Source organism: Leptinotarsa decemlineata, unplaced genomic scaffold, assembly GCF_025532065.1.
Source record: "Leptinotarsa decemlineata unplaced genomic scaffold, Ldec_3_MD MMD2_tig00002159_RagTag_RagTag, whole genome shotgun sequence".
NCBI classification, from domain to species: domain Eukaryota; kingdom Metazoa; phylum Arthropoda; class Insecta; order Coleoptera; family Chrysomelidae; genus Leptinotarsa; species Leptinotarsa decemlineata.
The window spans coordinates 5,454,451-5,482,436 of record NW_027412574.1 but is presented as its reverse complement, the minus strand read 5'-3'; the positions used below and the strand labels follow the sequence as shown (position 1 = coordinate 5,482,436).

General features: G+C 33.9%; 1 protein-coding gene across 5 annotated transcripts in view; it reads left to right on the top strand.

The window, feature by feature from the left end:
* Positions 1–27,986, top strand: part of Hr4 (nuclear hormone receptor 4) — a 236,092-nt gene that overhangs the window by 148,146 nt on the left and 59,960 nt on the right. For 4 of the 5 annotated variants that reach the window (XM_074177114.1, XM_074177112.1, XM_074177113.1 and 1 more), the window contains 2 exons: positions 15,138–15,242; positions 24,539–24,752. In XM_074177114.1, the coding sequence (XP_074033215.1) occupies positions 15,138–15,242; positions 24,539–24,752 (319 nt within the window). Of the gene's footprint in view, positions 1–15,137; positions 15,243–24,515; positions 24,753–27,986 lie in introns of all 5 variants that reach the window. The other variant, XM_074177115.1, reaches the window with a different exon arrangement.

The following is a 27,986-nucleotide window of genomic DNA, read 5'->3' as shown; positions in this document are numbered from 1 at the left end:
AGTAGTGGTGAGTTAGTTTTAGAGAAGCGAGGTGAGCAAACACGCGAATATTAAGAGTATTATATTAGTGTTATCTTTGTGAATAAAATCGCAGAAACGGCCAATTAATCAAATGACCAAAGTAGCTTACATTAATATTTTGGATGTGTTGTTGATGATCAAGATCGGGATTGGGCTCCTCACATTATGTTGCCAAAACTGTGCCTAAAATCTAAGTAACTGGTTAAGTGACAAACGCTCTTCTATGCCTTTTGCAGTTCAGAAATATAATATCGGACGATCAACATGGGTTCGTGGAACAAAAGTCATGTGTGACCAATCTTGCATGCCTTTCGCAACATGTTTCAGATGCTTTAAACCAAAAGCAATAAGTTGACGTAGTTTATACGGACATGCAAAAGGCGTTTGACAAAATTGATTTTTACATCCTCATTCAGCCACTATCATCGTTTGGCTTTTCTTGAAGTTTAATTGATCTTTTCACAAGCTACCTCTTTCACAGAAAGCAATACGTAGAACATGAAGGTTTTCAGTCCTCTTTGTACACACCTAGCTCAGGGGTACCACAAGGCTTCTGCTTTTCATTAATGACCTGGCGAAAATGATGAACTGTCCAAAACTTTTTTACGCTGATGACCTAAAGCTATACAAAGTTGACAATTATGAAGACTGCTCAATTTTACAAAATGAAATCGATTTAATATTCGACTAGTGTTCCAAGAACCATTTACGTTTGAACTTATCGAAATGTTACATTTCATCATTTTCTATAAAACAGGATATAATAGAATTTTCTTATGCCCACATAGATCAGGCTATTTCATCAGCGAATCGAATGTTGGGCTTCATTATAAGGAGTACCAGAGAATTCAAGAACATTAATACGATTATAACACTGTTTAATGCCTATGTGAGGTCTAAACTAGAATACGGCGTATTAATATAGCAATTTACAATTGCCACATACATCATATTGATGCTGTTCAAAAAATTTTTTTTAAATATCTGTCTTTCAAGGTCACAGGAATATATCCTCAGAGGAGAACCGACTATTCTATCCTTCTGAATCGATTTAATGTAATATCTCTGACTACACGACGACTTTTTGTCACAATCTCCTTTCTTCACAAACTGCTAAACAATAAGATCTAGTGTGCCCCTCTTTTACAAATGATCAACTTCCGCACCCCACGCCTTGATTCCAGACACCAAACGACATTCTACTGTGATCTTGTCAGAACAAATAACAGTTTGAAAGCACCAGTGTCAATACTTTGTAACAACTGTAACTCAATATGTGATATGTGCGATATCAATCACAATGCTCAAAGTTTTATTTTAAAATGTTTTCTGACTAGAACCTTTTAACTGTGATCACTTTTTCTTTTTGCTTCTTGTGATATATTTCTATTTCTACTTATTTTTTTTTTAGTTGTAGCAATCTTACTAATTATACTGTTTTGCATATATCTTCATCAACACCTTTGTACATTTCCTGTAATTGGGTAATGCCTGTTGGAAATAAAGTGCTATCAATCAATCAATCAATCAAGTGAAAGAATGGCCTCCGAGAGATAAATATATTCCAGGTCAAGCTAACGTGAAGATTATAACTCTTGTTATTCCCAAAAACGTTTTGTTACCTCCATTACACATTAAACTGGTATTAATGAAAAATTTTGTAAAAGCATTAGACAAAAAAGGTGATGCATTTAAATCTCTTAAACACGTTTTTCCAAAATTAAGTGATGCAAAACTCAAGGAAGGTATATTTATTGGACCACAAATTAGAAAACTAGTAAGTGATCAACAGTTTGATTAAAAAATAAGTAATGTTTCTTTCAAAAGAATTGTTTTGGAGTTTTTGGGAAACAAGAAAGTAGAAAATTACGAAACACTTGTAGAAGAACTACTTGAAAACTACTCCATGGGATGTCTCTCAAAATCCATTTCTTGCAATCCCATTTGAATTGTTTCCCAGACAATTTGGGTGCTGTCGTTGACGAACAAGGGGAAAGGTCCCACCAAGATATACTGACAATGGAGCAACGTTACCAAGGCAGATGGGATGCAGCAATGATGGGGGATTATTGTTGGTTCCTTATGAGGAAAAACGATGAAACATATAAACGAAAGTCAACATTTGCAAAAAGGTTATGCACAAAAGACTTCATTTGGATGTTTTTTCATGTGTATTGTAAATAAAGTCTGTTATCCTTAAAATATATTGTTTTTTTTTTTGTTTTGATCTTATATTTCCCTATGATATGTGAAAATTTGTGTATAGAATAAAAATAAATATAACTCAAAATCTTTACGTGATGGAAAATTTTTGATGTTGAAGTCGCAGTAAGGATGCTTCAAACTCTAATATAGCTTTTGTAATATTAGTCGCAATTTTTTTTATTTGTTGTCTAGTGTTATTTGATGAAAAATCACAATAGTTCATGTATTACGCCTACTGAGAATACGACGTTGAAAAAATTTGCCAATTGCATCTAATAGGTGATGCGGAACTTTGTGGATATTATATAAAAAACGACTTCTCAACCTTTGAATTGGTGATAACTCAGGAATGATTATACATACTATGTTTGTAGAAAATCGATTACTTCTACAATGACGTCAACAAGCAACATAAAAAATGAAACAAACCAATATGTTTGTACTCTGTCCTTTAATAATTCTTCAGCATGAAATCAGAAGAGACTTTAATATATCAAATCATAATAATGTATTCAAAATCTTTGTTTGAAGGTGATTGACAATGTTTTGTGATGAATTTCACTAGTTCGGACTTCCATTGTCTACTATATAAAATGATTTGAAATCCCTGAAACAAGTAAAAAAGAATAATTAAAAAAGAATAGTTGAAAATAACAATTATATTAAAATCTGTTCGAATTTCCAGCTCTCTGTGATATTTTGAATCAAAATGACTTTTTCGAATGGACTACTAATTAAAATTCAAATCCTCACCTTATAAACACGGGTCATTTCATCAGGGTTACAAAATATTGCGAAGTAAAGTTCTGATCGAATCTCATAAATTTTTTTTCTTTTCTGCATCTATAGTCCTGCAAGCATATATTTATATTGTTTGGAAATGATTTCTTTGTGCAGATTTCATTTCTTGATTTTTAGGATTTCAAAACTCACACAGTGAATAATAATTTGATAGGATTTTTTCCGGTGCAATAAAATTAATTAACATATATTTGAAAAAATTATCTCACATGTTTATTTAAGTTGAACACGTTAGATTTTAAAATACTATTTCGTTGAGTTTTGTAGAAATTTTGTTCAAGTTTACTGGTACTGGTGGAAGATTTCAAGCCTCATCTGTAAAATATATGATATATTTTGTTTTAATTCCGATTTGCAACATTTGACCGCTGTATATGCCACAGTTTTGAATCAATTTAATGTCCTTGAAATATTTACAAAACAAAAGTATCAATTATATTTTCAAACTACCTCTTCAACAATTCTGAATTAATTTTATATCCTGAATCAATTTCATATGCTGTGAAATATTTTTTCAGAACCAAAGTATCAAATATATTTCCATACTACCTCATCAAGAATTGACTAGTTATTTTGTATGAATATAATTCTCGTCTGTAAATCAGATATACTCATTAACAGACATTTTGCAATTCTGCTCATTTTGTTAAACTTGTCATTCATAAAACATACATATTCTTCTATTCCTTGAAAATAATATGATTCATGATTGTGCCATCAGACAAGGACATATCTATAAACTATTTGTATCCGCCCGAAAAAACATATAGACACCATAGAAAGAGATTAGCTTAAATTAATTATCAACGATTCTCCTGACTGATTCAACAAAACCTGAATTTTCCTGATTTTATATACAAATATAAAAAATGAAGCGATTTAACAAAATTGATTTTTGTATCTGACACTTCAATTGAACTTTGAATAAAGTATTTCACTAGTTCGGACTTCCATTGTCTAATATATAAAATTATTTGAAATCCCTGAAACAACTCTATTAGACCGTGCTTTCGGGCTCTGTAATACGAAGGAAGGTCTCGAGAAGGAACTAGACATCATCAAAAATGATCTTCAACGGAATGGCTACTCCAAAGCGATGGTAGAAAAAACTTTGGCTGAAAGACAGCAGGAGCCTCGCAAGGAAGAGAAGTCGTCACAACCAGTGACGGCTCGCTAGCTTGGCTTAATGCGTTGTTGGACGACATATACGCGGCTTCTTTGAATTTTCTCCTAAACTAGTGTGCCTCCTTGTGGATGATTTCAGCTTGAGCCCACTTAATGTTATGTTGATAAGTCCAAACATGCTCTGCTATTCCGAGTTTTCTGGTTTCTCCTCGCTGTGTGTGTTTTTTGTGCTCAGCAATGCGAAATTCCAATGGCCTCTCCATTCAACCGATGTATGATTCTCTGCACTCGCAGGGTATCCGGTAAATGCAATTCTTGAAATCGCAGTCCGCGTTTGGTGGCCTGGTTTTTGTGAGGCTGCTACGGATAGTTTTCCCAGATGTGGAGCAGATCCTGATGTTATACTTGGACCTAATCCTTCTTATCCTTTCCGATAATCCTCTGATGTAGGGAAGTACAAGTACTGGTTGTGGCGGCTTCTCTTCCTTGTAGAGCTCTTGCTGTCTTCTAGCTAAAGCCTGTTCCACCATCACTCTGGAGTAACCATTCCGTTGAAGGTCATTTTTGATTATGCCTAGTTCCTTTTCGAGACCTTCCTTGGTATTACAGAGCCCGAAAGCACGGTCGACTAGAGTCTTGATGATTCCTCTCATAGTCGATTAATGGTGGTTGGATTTCTGGTTCAGATACTAATTCTGCATTCCCATGGTTCCATATTATGAAGGTGTCGTCCACGTATCTCAACCAGACTTGGGACTTCTTGTGGGCTTCTTCAAAGTTTGTGGAGATCAAATCGTAAGGTGTAGTTTGTGAAATTACCTAATCGATTAACGGCCTTATCAATCAGAAAACTTTCTTTAGAAGATTCCCACGTTTTTTGTATAGGGATGGAGAAGTATAAAGCCAAAACTTCTCTTCCCCAACAGAAAACTCTCAAAAAAACTAATTAATACAGTTTATTGTATGATTTTCACTATGAAGGGTTTTCCAAAAACCACCGACATGTGTTTCGCTATACAATATCTTTCTCAAGCATAAATACGTGTGACGGTTTTTGTAAAACCCTTCATAGTGAAAATCATACAATAAACTGTATTAGGTAATCAGCTTTTATTATGGATTTTCATCAAGAATCGGCCAGTCCTATTCAATTAGAAAACTATCATTTCAGAAGTAACTGCACAAATGCATTCAATCTGTACACAAAGCTCAAACAAAGTAAACGTTGCTCATTTTTCCAAGCATATCGTCATTTGATAATTATGTTTTTCGACGTGAAAAATTCACATATTATCTGGAAAGGTTCGAATATTATTGTAAGATGAAAAGTTTAGCAGTTTTTTTCTATAATCCTCAACGTTCTTAAGTAATTACTCCTCCGACACGCTTTTTCAAGTGGGAGAGAGGGTCCAGATCGGAATGTTTATCAACACAAAACTGTTTGGCACTTTGTAGAAGTTGAAAAGGAGCTTGGTAAACTCCATCAGTTGATTATTCTCAATTCAGAAATAACTTTAAAATGGCAATTAACTACGATCAACTCTTATTACAAAACCACAGAAAAGGGAAAGGTATCATTCGAACCAAGTAAACGTTTCGAAGTTTATCGGATGCCTTAAAGAATAGAAAATTATTTAAATCAGTCAAGTCAACCCTTCAATATTCCTGCAGAAATTACAAGAGCAGAAGATGATCATCCAAATGCCAAAAAAAGAGCAAAGTATCCCAAAATCGAAAAATGAAGTAAATGACTACTCGTTCGATTTTGGGATCATGATATATAGTTGACACACAGCTTAGTGGGGAAGATTGTGAGAGTTCTTTCCATTTCTTTGTATATATTTCTAATTGATCCATTAGTTGTTTTTGACATAAGTACTTCACTTGCTGTAGTTATTGAAACTGTAAATAGTTTGTTCAACGTCAATAATTCCATTTTCATGTCCTACGTTTTACGTTTAATGAAAATATACAAAATTGTTCCAGTTTTGGTGTTCGGGAACAGTATTTTTAATTGATTCATCATGCCCCAGAGGTTTCAGTTCTACCTTAAACACTAAGAAAAAGAATACTCCAAAGATATTAATTCTGATATTTCGACACTTTTTTTGTCATCATCAGGGAAACTACACAGGTTAAATTGTGCTGTTTTACATATTGCTTAAGTTTTGATAAAACTACTTACATTGTTCGTGGTGGAAAAATAATCACATATACATACATATACAAACATTCAGGTAAATTGGACGATACAATTCTGGTAATAGATTGATCTATTAGAAAATGGTAAATTTTCAATTTTTCAGTCAATACTTAGAATAAAAGTTGTTATTGTTGAAATTATTGTGACGTAGTAACGAAATAACTAGAATATTCGAAAATTGAAGTTTATGTATGTATAATTTTTGTTTTTTATCAAGGCTAATTTACCAGTGATGAGTAGACTTTCATGGTCCGCACTTTTCACAATACTTAGGCCTAGTGACATTCTCAAACCCAGCCTGCTGCGATTCCACGAAAAGCGTAAATTCTAGATTTTTTTTGCTTCGCGTAAAAAAGTTGCTTGGAAATCGATTTTACCCTACATACCGAATTTCAACCCTCAATTCCATTTTTTTTGTAATCTCCATATCAAGTCCAATTTTCAATTAATGGTTCCAAATAAGGTTTTTTATTCTTATTCCAACATTATAACGAATTTATTATTTACGTATCGTAATATGTATGTACCTATATAGGTGACTTTTACGTTCCTCCACGGGCTATAAGAACACTATTTTCTGCTATACAAGCTTTCGGAAATTTATTTTATCCTTCATCAAGAATATCTACAAAATAAATGTGAATCAAACATTATATAGTAATTACAAAAGACTCACCAAAGTTTGAAATATGAAAAAGGCATACAAATTCACAATATATGACTTTTCCCACTTTTGACAAGGAATTTTATAAATAATATAAATATATTGGTCAATCATCTAGAACATTTAATTAATTATCCCTCATAATAATGATTGTAGGAGAAATATCAAATCGTTTGCATTGGCAGATCATGTTATTCATCTGTTTTAAACAGATCATTTCATTTCATCTATGTTTTTACTGTTTTGGTATAAATCAATTTCTCATCATTCTCACGATAGTAAGTAAGAAATTTTGTCATATAATATAATATAATTACCCTGAATTTTGGACACAGACTTCTGGGTCCAAAATCCAGACATCAACAGAGAATGGCAAATGATACTTTGCCGAAACATCGTGAAAATGGTCCTTGTTAGGATCAAGAACACAGAACACGAAATGAAACCTGAAAAAACAACCCATCATACCCTGTCTATGAGAATCTTCGATATAGATATTATCGAGTGTGTATGGTATAAATCAAGAATGGAACATCCGTTCGTCTTTGACATTATCACGACGTTTCAGCAAGATCTCACTTGCCATATTTATCATATTTATGTGCTCTGCTTGGTATCAGTTTCAAATTCATATGCTCTACTTGCTTGCAGTTTCAAATTCATGTTTTCTGAATCTGAAACTGCCAGTTTCGAGTTCAGAAAACACATCTATAGTTTCTCCAATCGTATATCGAAATTGTTTTTGGAATATTTCAATATCTTTCTTATTTTAGAGGTTTACTCTACTGCTAACTTTTCAATTTATCTCACGAATTTCATTAAAAAAATTTAGAGACAGTATTGGACGACATAATTTTTTATTTTCACAATGTCATAAATAAAATAGTGAAATGTCTTCGAAACTGATTATTTTAAGAATGATTCCATGAGCATATTCTATTTTCTTTTATAGCTATAATAATTTCGGTAAATATTGATTCAAACAAATGATGTTCCATCCTGTATAAAACATCCCACTAGAGATTTCGTGGAATTTATCGTGTCATTAGCAAGCGATACCACGACTTACCTTTCTTCGTAAACATAAATCGACTTTCACTTCTCAATTTTGTAATAATGAACTCACTTTTGGCAATATCAAGGTTACAGCTGAACATTGACTTTGCGAGTTTCCAAATATCGTTGAGCAATCGTAAAGTGTGGCGTGGTAGAGGTATACCAATCTCTCTACTTCGCAGTGTCTTCGTAACGGAGACTCACTTTCAAATATACAGGACGGATCTCATAATTTATCACTTTTACAATTGTATAAAAATAAGTAGTGATTTTTAACATAGATCTGAGGAAATAACTGAGGAGGGTGGATAAACAAAGAATTTTTTCTAGGTATGCGGTGGAATTTCAGAATTCAATCGAAACTACCAAGGTAATCAATTCGAAAACGCACAAAATTTCTTTACCAGGAATGAACAATATGTAAGATACGTCAATTTTAATTCCAATTGCAGTTTCAAAGAATGTGTGGTTCCATCTCCTACGAGGGGTAGATTGAACTCTTTCAAATTCAAATACACATATTTCCAAAGTCATTTCATTAATCCATACGATAGTGTGCCTATTCATTATTTTCTGACCAACAGTATCCGGAAATCGCGTTCGAAAATTATAAACATAATTTTAATTCATGCACTGAGAATAATGATTTTCAGTTTGATATTGATATTGATATAAAATTGAGTCATGCGAAGAAATGAGAGAGGGGGGGAGTTTTCCTGCCGCTGTTGTATGCGCAAGAGAAAGAGAAGACAGACGGACTGGCGCCGTTACGCGTTATGTAACGAAGCGGTTTACCCTCCCATAAGGAGTTATCACTTCACAACAGATGACAAGGAAATAATTCGGAAGGTCCTGGGTAGCAGTCATCACACCACCCTCCTCAGCAATATACGGTAATGATCAGATAAAAAAAAATTAATAAAACCGTTGGCCGTAGTGTAACCTGAGTAAATATGTCAATACGACTCCCAACGATTTTATCTGATCAATACCGTAGATTGCTGTTGAGAGTGGTGTGATGACTGCTACCTAGGACCCTCCGAATTATATTTTGGTTTTTAGAACATTATCTACATCACTATTATCTTGTTTTTCAATGAAACCGTTCAACATAAAAAAAAACTTTTTTACCTAGTATATTTTCAAGTTTTCATTCTGTAGCTGCGGCCATCTTGAATTTGTGTATTTTTCAATACTTCCAGTCAAGCCCTGGCATTTGATACCCATATTGAGATAGTTGTGGAAAGACATGTAATACGCCATTTTATAGCTGCGGTCATCTTGGATCAACTATGATACGGAATTCATTAAATTGTATTGTCATCAAAACTCAATGTATGTACCAACTATTAGATCAATCTGTCAACAGGAAGGAGATCAATCTTCAATTACTAAATTTGACCCGAACAAACAAAGAAACAAACAGGGCAAGCTAAATAAAACCGTTAAATAATTAATCAGGGGTATGTAGATGAGAAAGAAACATTTGGGAAAGGAGGCTTACCTTGGGTTTTATCGTTAATCAACTGTCTACTGAACTGACCAGCTGATGTGCTCATCGATATTTCTTAAATTTCTCTTTAGAAGATTTTTTTTCATAGTTATAGGGCAAGAATTGGCATGCCTCAAAATTACGGTATACATTTTTCAAGAGCTGATTTAAACTCTTTCTCTTTTTATATTCATCAAGTTGAATTAGTTGAATATTATGATATGAATGTGAGTTACCTTTTCTTTCAAATATATGTATAATCGTCATCAGAATCTCATTATAGGTAAATATGAACCACCTATGTACCTATTTGCTGTAACATTATATTGAAGGTTTTTGGAATACAAACGGAATAGAGAAATGTGTTTTTCGTATAATTCAACGTTCATATAAAAGTATTTGTTTGGAAAGTAATTTTCTTTCGTGTAATTCAATGTTTATATGAAAATAGTTGTTTTGAAAAGGCTTTCTCTTCCAGTTTGTGTCTCTGAAAGTGAAAGTAGAAGGCCAAAAACTTTCTTTCTCAAAAATTAATCTCTCCTTAAAATTTACCCGTTCAATTCATCGGAGATCTTTATTCCAAATACGTTCTATATTTTTAAAAATAATACATTTTTGAAATTTTTATCTGCAATCTCAATTTCCAACATAATTATTCAGACAAAGAAAGTTTTACACTGTACTTCTCGATAAATAGAGACTGGAGAAATGTTTACATATGCACTCCACAAAGAGATGCAATCTATACAACAGTTTACTCAAAAGTTTCTCAGTAACTTAGAGATCACATTTCTTCTTTAATTTGTATTCGAGACAACCAGTGAGTGGGCGACATCTAGGTTTGATAATTATAATATCAAACTGTAGGAAGATACTTATTTCGAGTACAATCATATGAACTAGCACAAGGAGAATCGGCAGATATATTTCCATTCATTTCCAGATTAAATTGAATTGTAAAATTCTTCTTCTAGATATTAGTATTCATCAGTATTGGAAGACCATTAAATAATTGTATGATTATAACTACGAGTTACGTATTAAAATAAATTGCATCCTACTGTGAAATATTTGGAATCTTCAGATTTCAAACCATTACTAGATTTATTTCTGATTTGAATTGCAAAGAAATTCAATTGAAATCCGCCAATTGCAAGTGCAACTGAGTTTACGTGTATCTGCAGTAGAAAAGTAAAAGTTAGAAAGTGCATATGCCGTAATGTTCTAATTACTTATTGTTATACAACTGTACACTATCATTTCCTTGTCTATCCATAAGCTCGTGAACCGCAATACTGTAAGAAATAACATTTAAAAAAGTGTTCGTGGAAACTTGATTTTACAAAATTTCACTCACAGTTTACTTGTTTGATAGATATCCATTAAGAATAACTAACCATATGTTCAATAATTGATTTCTTTTGTAGGAATATTGGTAACAGTGTATAGTTAATGGGGTGAAATTTCCATGAAAATTAAGACCCTGTAACATTGTTAAAATTTCTCACCAATTGAACTGTAAACCTATGAAGTGAACACACAAAAAGTATCCTTGATACTGATTAAACAATTATCACAATAAATTTTATTTAGGACACGTTTTACTACACGATAACTAATAAATACAAATGTTACTGACTTTCATCAACCTCTGGATAGTAAATCCCAAAAAACATTGACCCACACATCATTTCTGTTACAGTTTTCTTGACGTGTTATCCACCAAACAAGTTTACTTCATCAGAAGATGACCATCTCATTTTTAACCAAGTTTGGTGTACTTTATTTTTAGGTTCACCCAGTATATCTTAGAGTACAGTATTTTATAGAAGGGCGTCACTATGGAATGACTATTATAAAATTTAAATCAATTGCCAATCGTCATTTTCACACAGGTTTTGCATTCAATGCTCTTTAGGGGGTTCACTTTTTACACATATTTTTCTCATAATTTAGATGTTGAACTATTACCCTCTTATATGTATACAAACTCTGGTTTCTCAACTATGAAGAGAGTTGAGTAGGCAAAAGCAAATGAATTTGGAATAGGAAAAATCAATAACGGCATAAAAAGAGTAATGAAGAAAATAAAAACGTGATATATATTGATATGTATATACGTATATATGATTCGAAAGTAAGAGAGATGAATTGAGGTTAATTTCAGGGGTGAATGATGATTTCAACTGAAACTAAACTCTCTACTGGAAAAAGTTAGATACAAAAGTTTGGGAAATGTATTCGTAAAGATCTATCCTCGAAAAATTTAAGGTAATGTGGGAAAATGTTTTAAACAAATGAAGATCTTTTTATTTTCTACAACTTTTATGTTTAACATGTTTCAATGTTTCAGTGAAAACCAGTGAAAACCATTTTTAAACCTTGAACTTCACTACATTTCGTCTCTTGTACCTTGGATCAATTTCAATTTATTTTTTCTGTAATAAAAACATTTTTCCACCTTCTATAATAATGCATGTTATTAATTATTTCTTTCTTGTATTTCTAACATTTTTCTGCACTGGTCTATCATCGCCACACTTATATTCATTTTCAAAAACTCACTAACCAAAGCTTTCGTGAATGTATTATTTTTTTGTAAGATTCGGTACAGAGGAAGGTGTTAAATGAGCACAGTTCCAGTACCCCTCTCAAGCAGGCAAGTAAAGCTTTGAATACTCAGCAGTTATCCGATTTCTCAAGTCTTCCACATCTTCCACTGGAGTAGTATAAACTGATTATTTCAGGTGGCCCCATAGGAAATAATCCAGGGATCGAGCCATAAGTGAGGTCCACCTTGACCAATCCAGCGATCTCCGTATGTTACTGTTGAAAAATTTTTAGCCAATATCTAAAATGCGCTGATGCACCATCGTGCATAAACCACATTGCATTTCTTGTAAGCAATGGTACATCCTCCAGAAACTGAGGTAGCGTTTGTTTCAAAAAGTTGCGGTATACCTCGTGGGTAGAAATACCGGTCCACTTAGGAAGTCCCCTACAATTCCCACCCAAACATTTAACGAGAACTGATGTTTAAAGCGATCTTCAAGCACCTCGTGTGGATTTTCTTCAGCCCAAACATGGTTATTGTGGAAATTCCATATGCATTTCTTGAGGAACTGACATGTTTTCCTTTTTTCACTAATAACTGCAAAAATAGAATTTTCTGAAAAAAAACAATGCATCAGTATCATGGAAGAGACATTATTCCTGCTTACCTATTGTGGCCCCCTTATGAATGACAACCATGTATTATGAGCCAGGTATTAGTCGACATTTTGAAAATGCGAATCACATAACTACTGTGTTTGGTTTTTTCTTGATAGAAGTAATAATTGCTACCACCATTAAATTTCGAAAATAAAAAACCTTTGCGATGCAAACTTTGACGGCATGTCTAATTCACAAGTGGTGTTGATTAATATCAGTGAATGAATATATTCAGTGGATAGTTGGAAAAACATCAATGATCTGTTAAAAAATTTATTGCAATTTTTTTATCAATTGTTTTTGATAATTAACAGTTTTTGACGGTTTTGATATTTTTTAAAGTCAATTTCGGACCTTCGTTTTCGTTTTTGGGCCTATTTTTCGAAGACTTTGAGAAATATTTGTTGGAAAATTTAGAAAATACTTACATTATTGCATATATTTTTGAACAAAGAAGTAAATGTATTCTAGTTTTGAATTTTCATTATTTCAGTAACATAACCCAAACATTTAACGAGAACTGATGTTTAAAGCGATCTTCAAGCACCTCGTGTGGATTTTCTTCAGCCCAAACATGGTTATTGTGGAAATTCCATATGCATTTCTTGAGGAACTGACATGTTTTCCTTTTTTCACTAATAACTGCAAAAATAGAATTTTCTGAAAAAAAACAATGCATCAGTATCATGGAAGAGACATTATTCCTGCTTACCTATTGTGGCCCCCTTATGAATGACAACCATGTATTATGAGCCAGGTATTAGTCGACATTTTGAAAATGCGAATCACATAACTACTGTGTTTGGTTTTTTCTTGATAGAAGTAATAATTGCTACCACCATTAAATTTCGAAAATAAAAAACCTTTGCGATGCAAACTTTGACGGCATGTCTAATTCACAAGTGGTGTTGATTAATATCAGTGAATGAATATATTCAGTGGATAGTTGGAAAAACATCAATGATCTGTTAAAAAATTTATTGCAATTTTTTTATCAATTGTTTTTGATAATTAACAGTTTTTGACGGTTTTGATATTTTTTAAAGTCAATTTCGGACCTTCGTTTTCGTTTTTGGGCCTATTTTTCGAAGACTTTGAGAAATATTTGTTGGAAAATTTAGAAAATACTTACATTATTGCATATATTTTTGAACAAAGAAGTAAATGTATTCTAGTTTTGAATTTTCATTATTTCAGTAACATAACTGTTTTTTCTTTCTTTCTTTTTTTCTTCAACAAATGTTTGGTTTATTGGGAAAAAATTATTTTAGATTTTTACTTCCCCATTTTCATAAGAAAAATCTGGGTTCTTTCAACGAAACGAAAGAAAAAATTCATTTGAAAATATTTGGGATATTTAAAATTTTTCCCTTTTTGTTTTCAATATCGAAATTTCACATGACATGAATAATTGGTGATGTACGGTGATATACGGTGGAAACCGTACATCATAATAAATTAATTTGGAGGCCAAATTTGCTTTCAAAAAATGATCATAACAAAATTTATTTTTACTTTAGAAAAAATAGGTGGTGTATCTTCATCTCTCCAAAAATCCCTCTGATGTTGAAAATGCCTATTACGTTTAACAAAAATATATAGTCACAACATGGTTACTATTTTTTTCTTCAAAACTTAGCACCCTGTAGTTCAAAAGTTGCAACCTTCGGGGTAAATATTCATATGAACATCACCTTGTACATGAGCATTAAAAAAACTAAAAACATTTACAGCGCTCCTATCATTTTTATTATTATTACCTAATCTCAGTACGTTTGGTCAGTTTTATTTGGCAATTGTTTTATGACTTTGCGAGTCCTAATCAATCAACTCTTTTGTGAACTCTCTTTCTGATACAAAACTATATTCCATAAATGAAAATTTTCTTGAAAGTTGTTCGAATCGTAATACTTTGAAATCACTTTACAGGGTGTCAATTTTAAAACTTCTCACCCTTAATATCTTCCTTCCAGTAAACAATATGAGGAATCGAAAAAAGCAGATCAATTTTATTGTCAAGGGGGACACTTTTAAGGACTATTTGTAGCCCTTCCAGCCCTTTATTAGGGGTAACATTAGCCATTAGCTCCAATTAATTCACATCAAAAGGTAGTTTAATAGTAAAACGTAAATGGTAGTAAAGTTGTGTTAAATACTCAATTTTCAATTCCCATCGCAGAAAGTTAGGGTGGGAAGATTTCAAATGAGTTGAATTTTATGAATATAATCGACCCATAACAGACATTTTTATAGCAGTGAAGTAATTTATTAAACAAAACGATTTCCAGTTCTGCGTTTCCATCATTACAATCTAGTATTATCAAGTACAAGTAAGCACTACCTTTTTTTTCTTTCAGGAATTATGACCCTTACGCGGACCCCGTGTGAGCTCGACAAAATGAGCCTTTTCCAAGATTTGAAACTGAAAAGGAGAAAAGTGGATTCACGCTGCAGCAGTGATGGTAAGCTTGATGTTTATCGTGTTAACGACATTTGTTCGTGTCCGGGTTTAGCAGTATTCATTGTATTCAATAGGATGTTTTCGTAAATGTCTTAATAATCGGAATATACCCAATTCTATTCCGGAACATAGCACACCTAATGCAATTTGGTTTCCAAAAAAGCTTGATTAAATTTTCCCCGAGTGAAATTCAAGGAACCAGGTTTTTGCGTGTTTTCACAAAGTCGGAGACATGAAAAAATGTGCTTATAGATAACATGTAGTATTCACGTAGAGATTAGAATGAAACCGTATTTCCCCAAACGCTTCATATTCTTGAAAAATCCGCGAACAGATATGGACAGGGAAAATGCATAACTAAGACTATAGGCACGTAAAAGTAAAGCATAAGTGCGTTAAGGGGCATCGGTGCCATAGGCAGATCCGTACTCAAATTTAGTTCGAATATAAATATAAAATCATAAATAGTACTCGCCTTGTTTCATTTTTCTAATATTTCCGCTCTATATCTACTACATGTTGGCAACACTTTTGTCATTCCTCGGAAGTGATTTGATCAAACTCGTGCTCCGCCAGTTTCCTCACATCTTCCATCTTGGAAGTTACATTCTTTTGGAACACATTGTTTTTGACAGTAGCCCAAATGAGTTCAATGGGATTCAAATCCGGATGGTAGGGTAAAAGTCGCAAAACGTTATATCCGTGTTCATCAGAACCTCATCAAATTTTTATCTTATATGATAATTTTTATTTATCTCGATTAACTCATATAATTTGGGTTTGAGCATGTTAGGGGTGCAGCCACTTCACCATGTCAGCCTTCCTAGAATTTGTGTAGGATGCTGGATTAATTTGAATGTTATGTTATGGAGCATTATCGCTCACGACTGCCGAATTCACTGGTGAATTTGGGATAAACATAATTTTCAGAATTCATTTCTGAATGATGTCACCTTCTGCATGGACAATAATGAGTCTTGGTCCCTTTGCAGTGTTTTTAAATAACCCTTTAGGTGATTCATCCGTCCAGTTCTTGGAAGATGTATGTCCACTATGCAGGTATGTTTCATCAAGAAACACAGTTGATCGCTGTTAGCTACGAAAATAATTGATTTTTGTAAATACTTGATCCTCAATTCTCTAATGTTCATTTTCTATATTGAAATATATCTATTATTTCCAGTTCTTCTCCATTTGAAACCTATTTTCTTTAAAATTCTACAAAAAAATGTTTCGGAAGCCACAATTCCCAAAACGTCATTAATTTTGTGTTGAATAATCCGTCTATCGGATTATTCCGAGCACTTACTGGTGCTCTTCTAGGTCGCTTTTTTCTTGAGGTGGAAAATTTTATTTCTCTGTTATTTGCAAAAATTAATTGCTCCCTGTCTTTAACCACTCTTCCAATGGTTCTTATTGAAATACCTAATACAAAATAACGATGTGTGTTGAGATATTGTTAAATTTATTCAATGTTACCTGTAGCCAGAGATGTTTTATTTTTTATATTTGATGAGGTATCCGACTCACATTGAACACTTTGAAAAATATTTCACGTGCCTGACTCTTGATAACTGGTTTATTGTTAGGCGATAACAGTTTTTCAGAAGCAACACTAATTATTCAGAAAATGTCAAACGCCAACAGCATTGGAGGACAAGTAATGATACGCCTCTGCACATAGCATTTGTATGTATAACAAGGGCTGTAGTGGGGGTTACATTGAAAATGAGTTTGTGTGCATGGAGGCGGGCTCGCCATCACGTTTGGCGCTCGCTGTAAAGAGTTGAATGAAACTAAAAACATATCAAAACAATAACACCCTAATTTAATTTTTATCGATACATATCTAAAGTAAATGGTAGAAATAGGTTTTACATTCCATATGTTAAATATTTACTTGAACAAATGTAAAAATGTATTGTCCCTTAAAAAGAATTGATCTATTGTAAAGCTGTATTTTTGTTTCATTGAAATCATTTTGCTTCGCTATAAAATGGAATCTAATATCTATAAAGGGTGCATCAACGAAAGCTGCATATTTACAAACGATAGCTGCATAGATTTAAAAATAAGTTTCGGAAAATAGTTGTACGGATTAGTACAAGCTATGTTTCAATAGTTAATAGACAGATATTTTCATGTATATCAGATATATCATCAAAGAAATATGGTCCTATGACCTGATTCCCTATGGATGTTACATAAGCTGCTCTCATCCAGTAAAATAAAATGCAGTACGATATCCTAATACAATGAATGGATGATTCCAGAGTTTTCGAAACAGATGTTTCAGGAAGCAGAGAGAGTGTAAAGCACAAAGAGTAAACAAAACGTTGGTTTCTATTATGGTTGAGCATTGGCTTAATGCGAGAAACCAACGAAATTAGAAGGGAAGTAGGTTGATTCAAAGATTTTTCTGCTCTCTTACAAGATAAACAATAATCGAAGTTCGAGGAGAAATTTCAGATGGATAATGACTCTTTCCTCAAGAATTAGATACACTTCCGATGGAAATGAAGTGGTCAATACCTACATTTTCTGAAAGTTCATAGTATAGACTTATCTGAGATGACTATATGTACAAGGTGTGCTATTTAGAAAAAACTGAGAAAAAAGTTATCACGAATTTTGGTTATTCCTGTATAGAAAAAAAGCCGGTCGGTAAATTTATTGAGACGAAATAAAAGTATACTATCCTCAAGGATATTTGGTTGAAAAATTTTCTCTTTCCATTTGATCGAGTAGGATATATTTGGTGTTGAATGAACCCATTTTTGACATAAATTTCTCTATAACGTTTGAACCACCCGGTATAAATCCAAACAACCCTATATTTTTGAGAAGCACTCCGTCCAAGAAATTCAATCGAGTGAAACTATCTGGAGAATTTTATTTCCACAAACATTTATTGGACACCCTGTATATGATTAATAATTATTCAAGTATAGCTTTCATCAATCTCTACAACTTTTTTTCGAAACATTTTTTGAATCTCAAATAGGAAGGCAGCTATCGTCCACCCACCTATCGTTGATGCGCCCTGTATATTTTTCAGAAATAGTTCTTGTTAATTCTAATATGTGGTTTGTCCCCAGAAAGTTATCTAACTGATGAACCGGCAAAGTAGAAAAAATACCAACACCTGCAAAATTGAGTCTGACACAATTTTTTTTAGTTTATAATAATTTCAAGGGATATCTGATTATTTTTTTACATAATTCGCAAATTTTAACAACCTTTCAGAGGGATAAATTAAATTACCGTTTTCCTCAACCCATATTAAAGCATAATTAGGGTTGGTTTTATCAGAAAACAAGCTATCAATGCACTGACGACAATGTAAAAATTTTAAGAGACTTTTTACTACAAATTTCGTTATATAAATAATAACCAACTTGCCAACTTTAGACAAATTGGCGAATACGGTCCACACTATTATGTAACTTTTCATTTTTTGTTTGCACCAGTAATGAAACACACTGAAACAGAACACTGAACCATTCTGAACTTTAAATGCCTTCTAAAAAGAAGTGAACTCTACGAAAACTGACTCGAATCGGGGTGAAAGTGAGCAGGTTCAATTCAATGCCACAAAAACCCTGACATCGGTTTTCTCCAAGAAGATAAATGTCTCCGAACGGGATATAATGTCAGGTCAGACAATTCCGCTTTCTGCTTCAATAACTTTGTTTTCTGGGCACAATCATGTCGATGGAACTGCAAAGGCTGCTTCTCAAAAGTTTTGAACATTTTTCAGAACCAGAAAACTGTACACACCTCAGCAACTTTTGATGCTTTATGAAGCTCAGATCACACCTTCTTTGGAGTATTGTTCTCATATTTGGAGCTCTGCCAAAAAAACATACCCTAAAGTTGAAGAGCCTTCCACCTGACTGGAGACAAGGACATCACTTGCAACCTCAATAGTCTGGAACATCGAAGAAAGGTTAGAGAGTTTAATCTCTTCTATAGAAGAGGTCACTTGAACACGGGAAGTGTTCAAGTGACCTGACACATTTGATTCCACCAAGAGCGGTACATATCAGAAATACGCGACGGATTGTGGCTGCTCATCGTTTTGAAATTCAACTCAGTGCACCTAGAACTTCACTTTTCAAGAACTCTTTCATCTGAAGAACTGGGTTTATGAGGAAATAACTTCCTGAGAACGTTTTTCCAAATGGATTTAATCTCCAGCGATTCAAATCCTATGTGAGTTGCTACTTTCGCACCGGCACCGCTCTGAGAGCGCCTTAAGGATTTACCAGTAGTGCTTGTGTTTTGTCATAGAAAAATGTAATACATCACAACTAATTTATCTTACTATAAGTTTACCATACTTCAGTCGTCACTCGGTGAGTTGAGTGCTTATTTCCTTGGTTTCTGTTTCCATGTCAAAAACCAATTCTTCTTTGATGGAACCTCACGAAGACAACAATTTGTTGCAACATACCAAGTCTTGATGAATGGCAATTCATTCTCACTCGATTCGCATTGGCAGTCGCAACGAAAACAATTCAAATTTTTTCTGGTATGCTTGGGTTCGTTGTTGCAAAATGTGTTGCATATATTTCATTCCTCAACTGATGCTTCTTTATTTGTAAGTTCACTCAAAAAACATTTTTCTTAATAAGAATTTATTCTTTTTACAGTAAACTGTAAGGTTTGGATCCTTTCAAAAAAACTGTTCATTGGCAGATTCTTTGAATAGGAATATTTCTTTCAGTCATTCATGTAAACAGTCTGTTCAGGTGAAGATATATTTTAATTGTACGCAATACTTCTAAAAGATATTTTTTACAGTTATTTCTTTTTCGTGAAACTACCATATCCGTGTATTCGAGTTTTTTTAATATCCTCGACTCCATTCAATTTCAATTTCCAAAGTGAATGTGGAAACCTCGTTACACAAAACATTGCGTCCAACGGAATCATTTTCAGAAGAACTTTTTTTTGTTGTCATAAAAACTGGTCATCAAATATTTGTTTGAAGGTGATTGACAATGTTTCATGATGAATTTCATTAGTTCAAATTTCCATTGTCTGATATTATATAGAATTATTTGAAATCCGTGAAAGAACTAATACAAAGGAAGAATTAAAAATGAATAGCTGAAAATAACAATTAGGTATATTAAGCAAGAAAACCTGATGTGAAATGACAGTAAAATGAATACCAGTAAAAATAGAACAATAATTGAACAAAAAATGAAAATAAAAAGTTAAGAGATTCCAAGTAAAGTTACTTCACTACGTATCGATTCTTACTATCCACAATCATCTTCAGGTGATGACTGGACTAATTCCTACGGGAGATGAATATTTATGGTTCATTCGAGCACTTTCATTTATCTCCACTTTCCTTTTTCCGCTTCACCGGTTTAGTGGGAGAGGACCGTTTGGCGGGAGTTGGCCATTTTTCGCTTTATTATGGGTTTCCATATGTTGCGTATCTCTACGCTAGCTTGGCTGAATACATTGTTGGACAACATGTATGCGGCTTCTTTGAATTTCCTCCTAAACCAATGTTCCTCCCTGTGTAAGATCTCAGCTTGGGACCACTCGATGTTGTGTTGATGGGTCCAAACTCTAGTATTTCTGATTTGCTGGTTTCCCCTCGCTGTGTATGTTCCTTGTGCTCGGCAATGCGAACATTCAATGGCCTCTTAGTTTCACCAATATAGGATTTTCCGCACTCACAGGGTTTCCGGTAAATGCAATTCTTGGAATCACAGTCCGCGTTAGGTGGCCTGGTTTTCGTGAGGCTGCTACGGATAGTGTATCCGGATATGAAGCAGGTTCTGATATCGTACTTGGATCCAATTCTTCTTTTTCTTTCCGATAATCTACTGATGTAGGGCAAGCACTGGTTGTGACAGCTTATCTTCTTCGCGAGGCTCCTGCTGTCTTTTAGCTAAAGTCTGTTCCCCCTTCGCTTTGGAGTAGCCATTCCGTTAAAGATCATTTTTGATGATTTCTAGTTCCTTCTCAAGCCCTTCCTTCGTATTACAGAGCCCAAAAGCACGGTCTAATAGAGTCTTGATTCTTACGCTATTGATGTGTTTCAGGAAGGAGTCTAGTTCAGTGTTCCCATGGTTCTATATTATGAAGGTGTCGTCAGCGTATCTCAACCAGACACCAAGCTTCTTGTGGGCTTCTTCAATGGCCAGAGTTTCAAACCACTCCATATTGGCTGTGTCTGGTGAAAGTGGCGATCTCTTTGGCAGTCCCTCATCTTGTGTGAAGAATTCTTCCTCCATTTGGAAATAACAGTTTCGTGCACTGTATCCTAGTAATTCCATAATTATTTCTATAGGTAAATTCGTTCTAGCTTTCAGGTCCCCGTCTTCGGATAGCTTCCTCCGTATCATGTCGGGTGCTTCTTCGACCGGAACGTTGGTGTAAAGGCTTTCCACGTCGAATCAGTTTCAACAGTGTGATCTCCTTTTTTGGCAGTGATCACATTGAGTTTTCGCTTCTTTTGAGAACTGAAAACTACATCTGAACGTTTGGACCACTGTTTTCTCAAATTTGTGGCGTTATCTGCAAGTTAGCAAAAGTTTCTTGGTGAAGCTATAACACAAGCACCATTTGCAATCAACTAGAAAAATGATTCAGCGTCACTGAATGTTTTTTCTTGAAAACTACCTCTTCCTACCGCAATCGCAGTGTATCCGTTGATTCTTCTGTTAAGTCCCTCAGCTATTGATGACATGTATTCAATAGAGTTCTTCTGGATTTCTGTCAAATGTAAGATTATCTCTATCTATCTTGCTACGAATTTCTCATATTTTGATTCATCTGGATGAATACGTTTAATATAGTATAAGACAGTAGTTTAATATCATTTTTTCTTCTAATTGAGAATTTTTCATATAAGAACAGTCACTATTATAAATTTTGTAATGAAAAATGAGAACTTAAGCAAATAAAAGTAGTATAAAAACATAGGAAGTTTTATTTCTCATTACACGATATAAATATATCTATATAAAACAACGATAAAAATAAAATAAATACAACAATAAAAATTAATTGGCGCTCCGGGGCGACTTCATTGATTCCAGTGGCGCATTTGCTTTTTCAGCTGCAGGAAAACCCGGAAAAACCTGCAGCACCACATCATCTGAAGATCTTGATCTAACAATGTCCTCTCTCTCATAAAACAAAATGTAGGGTGTCTCCAGAGGATCCAATAATTTCAATGCATCACCAGAACACTTCGTGACACGACTATCGTCAAACTTATACCAGGCCGTTTCTTCTTTGACCAAGGCGTAATAATGACCACATTCAACGCCAGAACCACAGTGAACAATGACTGCATGAATATTATAACAGTGGTCTGCTAGGTTGAAATGTTCATCTATTTCGAACCTTCCAAAGAGTTTCTTGCTTCCGTTAGAGGTTGAGTCTTGTTTGAAAATCATCAGTGTTATTATTAGATTGACTGGTGCCTCAGCTATACTTGTTTCCTTATAACAGTCAGTTAGTTTGGGGCATGTTTGACAATACAGTCGATCATGGCCTGTTAAAAATTCCATTTTCAGATGATTTAACAATAAGCTTTGCACGGACTGGTAATTAGTCGTATTAGGAAAAGCTAGATGATGATTTCCTACCTCGTAGTAACGGCTATGACCAATTCAATAACGGTTTTAAAATCTCCAGAGGGCCTTTGGAGTTCAATGAATCACTTGGTTATTTTCCAGTCATTCTTCACACTAGTTGATATTTTCATTTTTTCGTTCGGTATAATTATGTGCTCTACTTTAGATCGCTGTTATTTTGAGCTAACATATGCTCATCTGTTCCGATATTTAAAAAGGATGGAGTAAATGAAGTTGAAAGGTTCAAGAATATTTGTATAGTACAAATGAAATGTATTTGAGTAGTTTACGTTAACAGTATTGTATGAAATGGAATAGTGGTCATAATGTATTTCGATTCTGGGCGCTTTCTTTTTCAAATAATCGCAAATCAGATATGATGGAACTATGGCATTTTGAAGATACATAAAATTAGATATGACCAGATTCTGGAAGAATGTCCCCATCAATATGCGACCTCCATGACCATAGCTTATTTTGTAAAATTGAATTTCATAAATAAAATTACCAAAATTTTGGCAGGTTATGATTTATTTTTCTGCCATCTGGCTTCAATTTTCTCACACACGGCCAGTAGAATTAGTGACAGAATTTAAGTCTCTCATATAATATTTCATAACCACCCCCATTTTTATCACCTTTTCTTCACATTTCTATTCCACGAAACTCAATAACATTTCTATCTATATATAATAACTAATATAACATATTCAATTTCTGCTTTTTACAATTTTCAAAAAGTTGCGAAGTAACATTAAGAATTAATTGGAAACTGATTAACACAAGTAAATCAGTGTTCATTAAAAAAACAACTAGAATTCTGATCGCATTAATAGTTTCAATACTAATATATAAAGTCTTCCAACAGGGACTTATGAACTTTGACAATTGATAACGGCTATCTTGTTGAAGCTAGAATTGATTGTCATTTATTCATTCTGATTTGCCAATCTACCATGGACGGATATAGCATTCAACAAGACGTGCAAATAATAAAATTGTTTTGACAAAATAGGTATTCTGTTAGGAAAACGTACCGCGCGCTTCGGCCCTTTTACGGTCGCCATAATCGTCCTACCGAGAGAACTATTCGCAATGTGGTGGAGGAATTTGAGTCCAATAGTTCAGTAAACGATCGACCATCGGTCGATCGGTCGTCTTTGAAAATAACGTTGGCCAGGCCATCGCTGTCAACAGCGAGCAGTGTAGGTCGATGATTACCAAATTTATTGGGCTCTACGTGCCACACAGATCATGCTAGATTGGATATCCTCCACGAGCGAGTTGAGGGCATTGTTATCTCACGTGGAGGGTATGTTAACTGGCCACCAAGATCGTGCGATTTGAGCCTGTTAGACTTTTTCTTGTGAGTTTGTCTTAAGTCGTAAGTGTATGCGAATAACCCACAAACCACGACGACCCTCAAAGTCAACATAACCTATGCCTTTGGTCAAATTCAGCTTGAAATGAATAAATTCATTTGGAAACCAAATAGTATAAAATGTATTTTTGCTCTTTGCTGGTCACTGTGACGTGACACATCCAATATGTTTTTTTATGTATTTTTTAATTTCACTACCACTTCAAAGAATCCAGAAAAAGAGCAAATCAACCCCTAAATAAACCTAGAGTAGGCAGCCATCAGCAAACTTTGATTCTAGGCAATGTATCTGTCCGCTTCTAGGCGAATCTGTCGCCGACACTAGTACGTCATCAGCTGATCTTCTGAGCCGGTCTTCCCCCAAAATGGCCGACACCGCTATGAGTCCGCCCAGCCCGGATTCGACGCCCCTGCAGCTCCACCCGCCCGAGCCGACGCTGGACAATCCTGCAAACCGACTGGAAGAGTCTGGAGTATTCGACGGAGGTGGCTGCGGAGGAACGACAAGCGTTATAAGGTGAGTTTAGTTTTAAAACTTAATTCAAACACTACTCTACCTAACTAAAGGTACCACCATAATTTCCAACTTAACGGTGGATGATATTCCATTTTATTTAGGGATAATAAATCACCTTTTCAAACTTTACCGGTAGAAATCAAGTTCTAGATTATTCAGAATAGTTTTTTTTTTGGTTTGTATTATTGATTTTTCGGGATGACTGATAAAACTCGACAATCCACAGAATTATTCGGAAAATTCCGCACCTGTAATTTTGAACCAATCAAAATACGTTATTTTGACAAATCACCATGGCAAAGGGAGTATTTTAATGGATTTTTTTTTTCCCGTGGGATTCTGTAATTTTTTGACGTTTACAATAACACATTGTTACACAATAACATATTATGTTTAGTTTTGATACAGTTCAATTACAAAGCTAAGATGTTTTCTACATTATTCGAACACCTTCTTTCTTCTTAATGGTGAAAATGCAGGACTTTGAATGTTTTCAATTGAGTTTTTATGTATAATGAAATGAATATGATATTTAGATACTAATTTATTCACCTTTTTCACATTCAGTACTTTCAATTTTGCGTAGTTTAGATGCAAATATTCGTGGACAATTCGGAAAAAAAAGTCTTTCCTCAAGTTGGAGCCACAATCCTCTATTAATGCGAGTAAATAAGTCATGGTACGATGATTGATCAATACATCAGACAATTTTACCCATATTTTGAATATTGTATGATTTTCAAATCAATTTATTTTTTAAACATAGAATTTTGTTGGTTTTACTGGCTGTGCAATATTCTTTATTGCAACTAAACACAAGTTTTTTTGATGTTGTGAATTGTCAAAGTACAATGATCACAGCCTCCTATGATTGATGCTTGCTGACGCTGGTTATGAATTCCATACCATTAAAGCGCGCATAACCCACATCAATAAAAACGCAAAAAAAAATGTTTACCACCTGTAGTTACTCAAAACTGTAAAATTGAAGAATGAATTATTTTCTATTCAAATGGCATTTCCATACAACTACAAAGAGTAGAAATTACCAATTTGAAGACCTAAATAATTGCTGCCAAAGCTATGACGCACTGTGAATCTGTTTATGCAGCTTCCCGAAAAAACACTAAAATCATAATTTTAGTGTAGTAAGCTCAAGTAACTATAAATTTAAAGAATATTATATTTTTTGTCCCTAAATAGCACTTTTGAGCTACTACAATCAACAGTTTATAGGCGAAGACAAACTGAATATTATTATTTAATATGTTCCTCTAAGTATGTATCTATAAAACTTAAATTTTTTTCATTTTTTATCACTTGTAATATCCTGAATTAAATGAAAAAATCAAATATCGTAATATATTTCATTATAAAACTGCATTACCATGTAACTACAATGAGTAGAAAACAATATCTTAAAGTTTTCTGATTGATTCGGCCGTTACTTGATGAAGATCCATAATAATTTGAAAAACTACACCTCACGATTTGATCTCTACAAGTTTGTGGAGATAATCAAGAGGTGTAGTTTTTGAAAAATATCTTAAAGGGCAGTCTGAGAAGCCATTACTTGGCCAGTACCGAAACTGCAATGCATATTAAATTTGATAAAATTATAACTTTCTACTACTTGTAGTAATCCAAAATTGATATAAAATAGAAGAATATATTAAATTACGTTTCAGGTTGCCATTTTCATGCAACTACAACGAATAAAAATTCAGAATTATCACAGGCTTATAATTCATACCCAGAGAATGATATCGAAACTTCGACGCAATGTAAATTTGTTATATTTGCCTAGCTAGCTTTCTAGTAGTTGAAAAATAACTAAAAAATTGATGAGTTTTTAGTTTTTTATTTTATATCAATGGTTACAAGTGATAATTAATCTAATTATTTATTTTATTTTGACTATTGTAATTACTGTTTATATAGAATACGCAATTATTATAAACTATGGCAGGTTGATTGGAAGTGCATAGTTGCTTGTTATTGTTTCAGAGATTTTTGAATTGTCTTTGCCGAAGTTGAAACAGACCTCATTGCGTCAATTATTTCCAGAATGATTTGTTATTTTGATCTTTTTAACATCAATACCAATCAATAATGCAGCGGATTTGAATCGGGAAGATATTGTATTCTGTCCAACTGGACTGTTCTTGTACCAGCCTTTTGGATGTGGCGTCAAAACTAAACGCTTCGTTTTGATAGGGCCCCGCTTGCTTGTTAGTGTTTTGAACAGTCTCACTGGGCACTTACTGTCAGCCATTTTCTTGAACCGCCTTGGGTGGTCTTGGAGAAAACCGGGTTATACTCAATGCGGCCTGTTAGTTCCCCTCAATTGTCAATTTCCTCCATAAAATATTCAATGACCAGCAATGTGGAAAAACTTCTTCTGCAGTGTTTTCGTCCCAATGCTCAATAATTTTTCTCAGCTCGTCTGCTGATAGTGCAGATGAATTTTTTGCAGCTCTTGCGCTCAAAAATTCTATGTCAGAGAATGGATTAAATTTACGATTATACTTTTCAAAAAAATATTCCTGCTTGGCTGTGGAATTCCATAAAACTTTGATAACACTCTCCTTGTAGTCTTCGTAGTTCTTTGCATGTTGAACCCATAGTCATCAAGAATAAGCGCCAGTTCGTCCACAGGTATATCCGCTCTATCGAAATTATACGATTTTCCTGCGCAAAAGTTTGTAAACTGCCTCCATACGCTTGACTTCGATTTCCTGGTATTCGCGGGTGTCAACTGTTCAATCTCCTGGCGAATATTTTCTTTGCTTTCTTGACCGAAGCCAAACATGTTTTACGTCGTGCCGCTTGACAGCTTCAAAACTGGCAACATGGCAAGTCAACAATCAAGTCGACCACACATTTTATGTTTCGCTGGTGACTTGATGAAGAAAATAATTTGCATTGTCGAGAATGGAAAAATAAATTTTAGAAATGTTTGATTTTTCAGTACAATTCAGTATGGAATTTCCTTACTGATTTTTTTTACTGAATAATTTGAATTATTATTAGTGAAAATCCATATTCAACTTCCCAGGTAACACTATTAATATTTCCTGGTGATTTTTTCATTGAAACAATAGGATATACCACATCATGGAAAAGCATATGTCAAGTTGAACTGAGCTTAAAACTGACTTTCAAGTAAAAAATAGTTTGTGTTGTGTCATCTGAATGTCAAATATATGAATATATTATTCACTCAATAGGTAC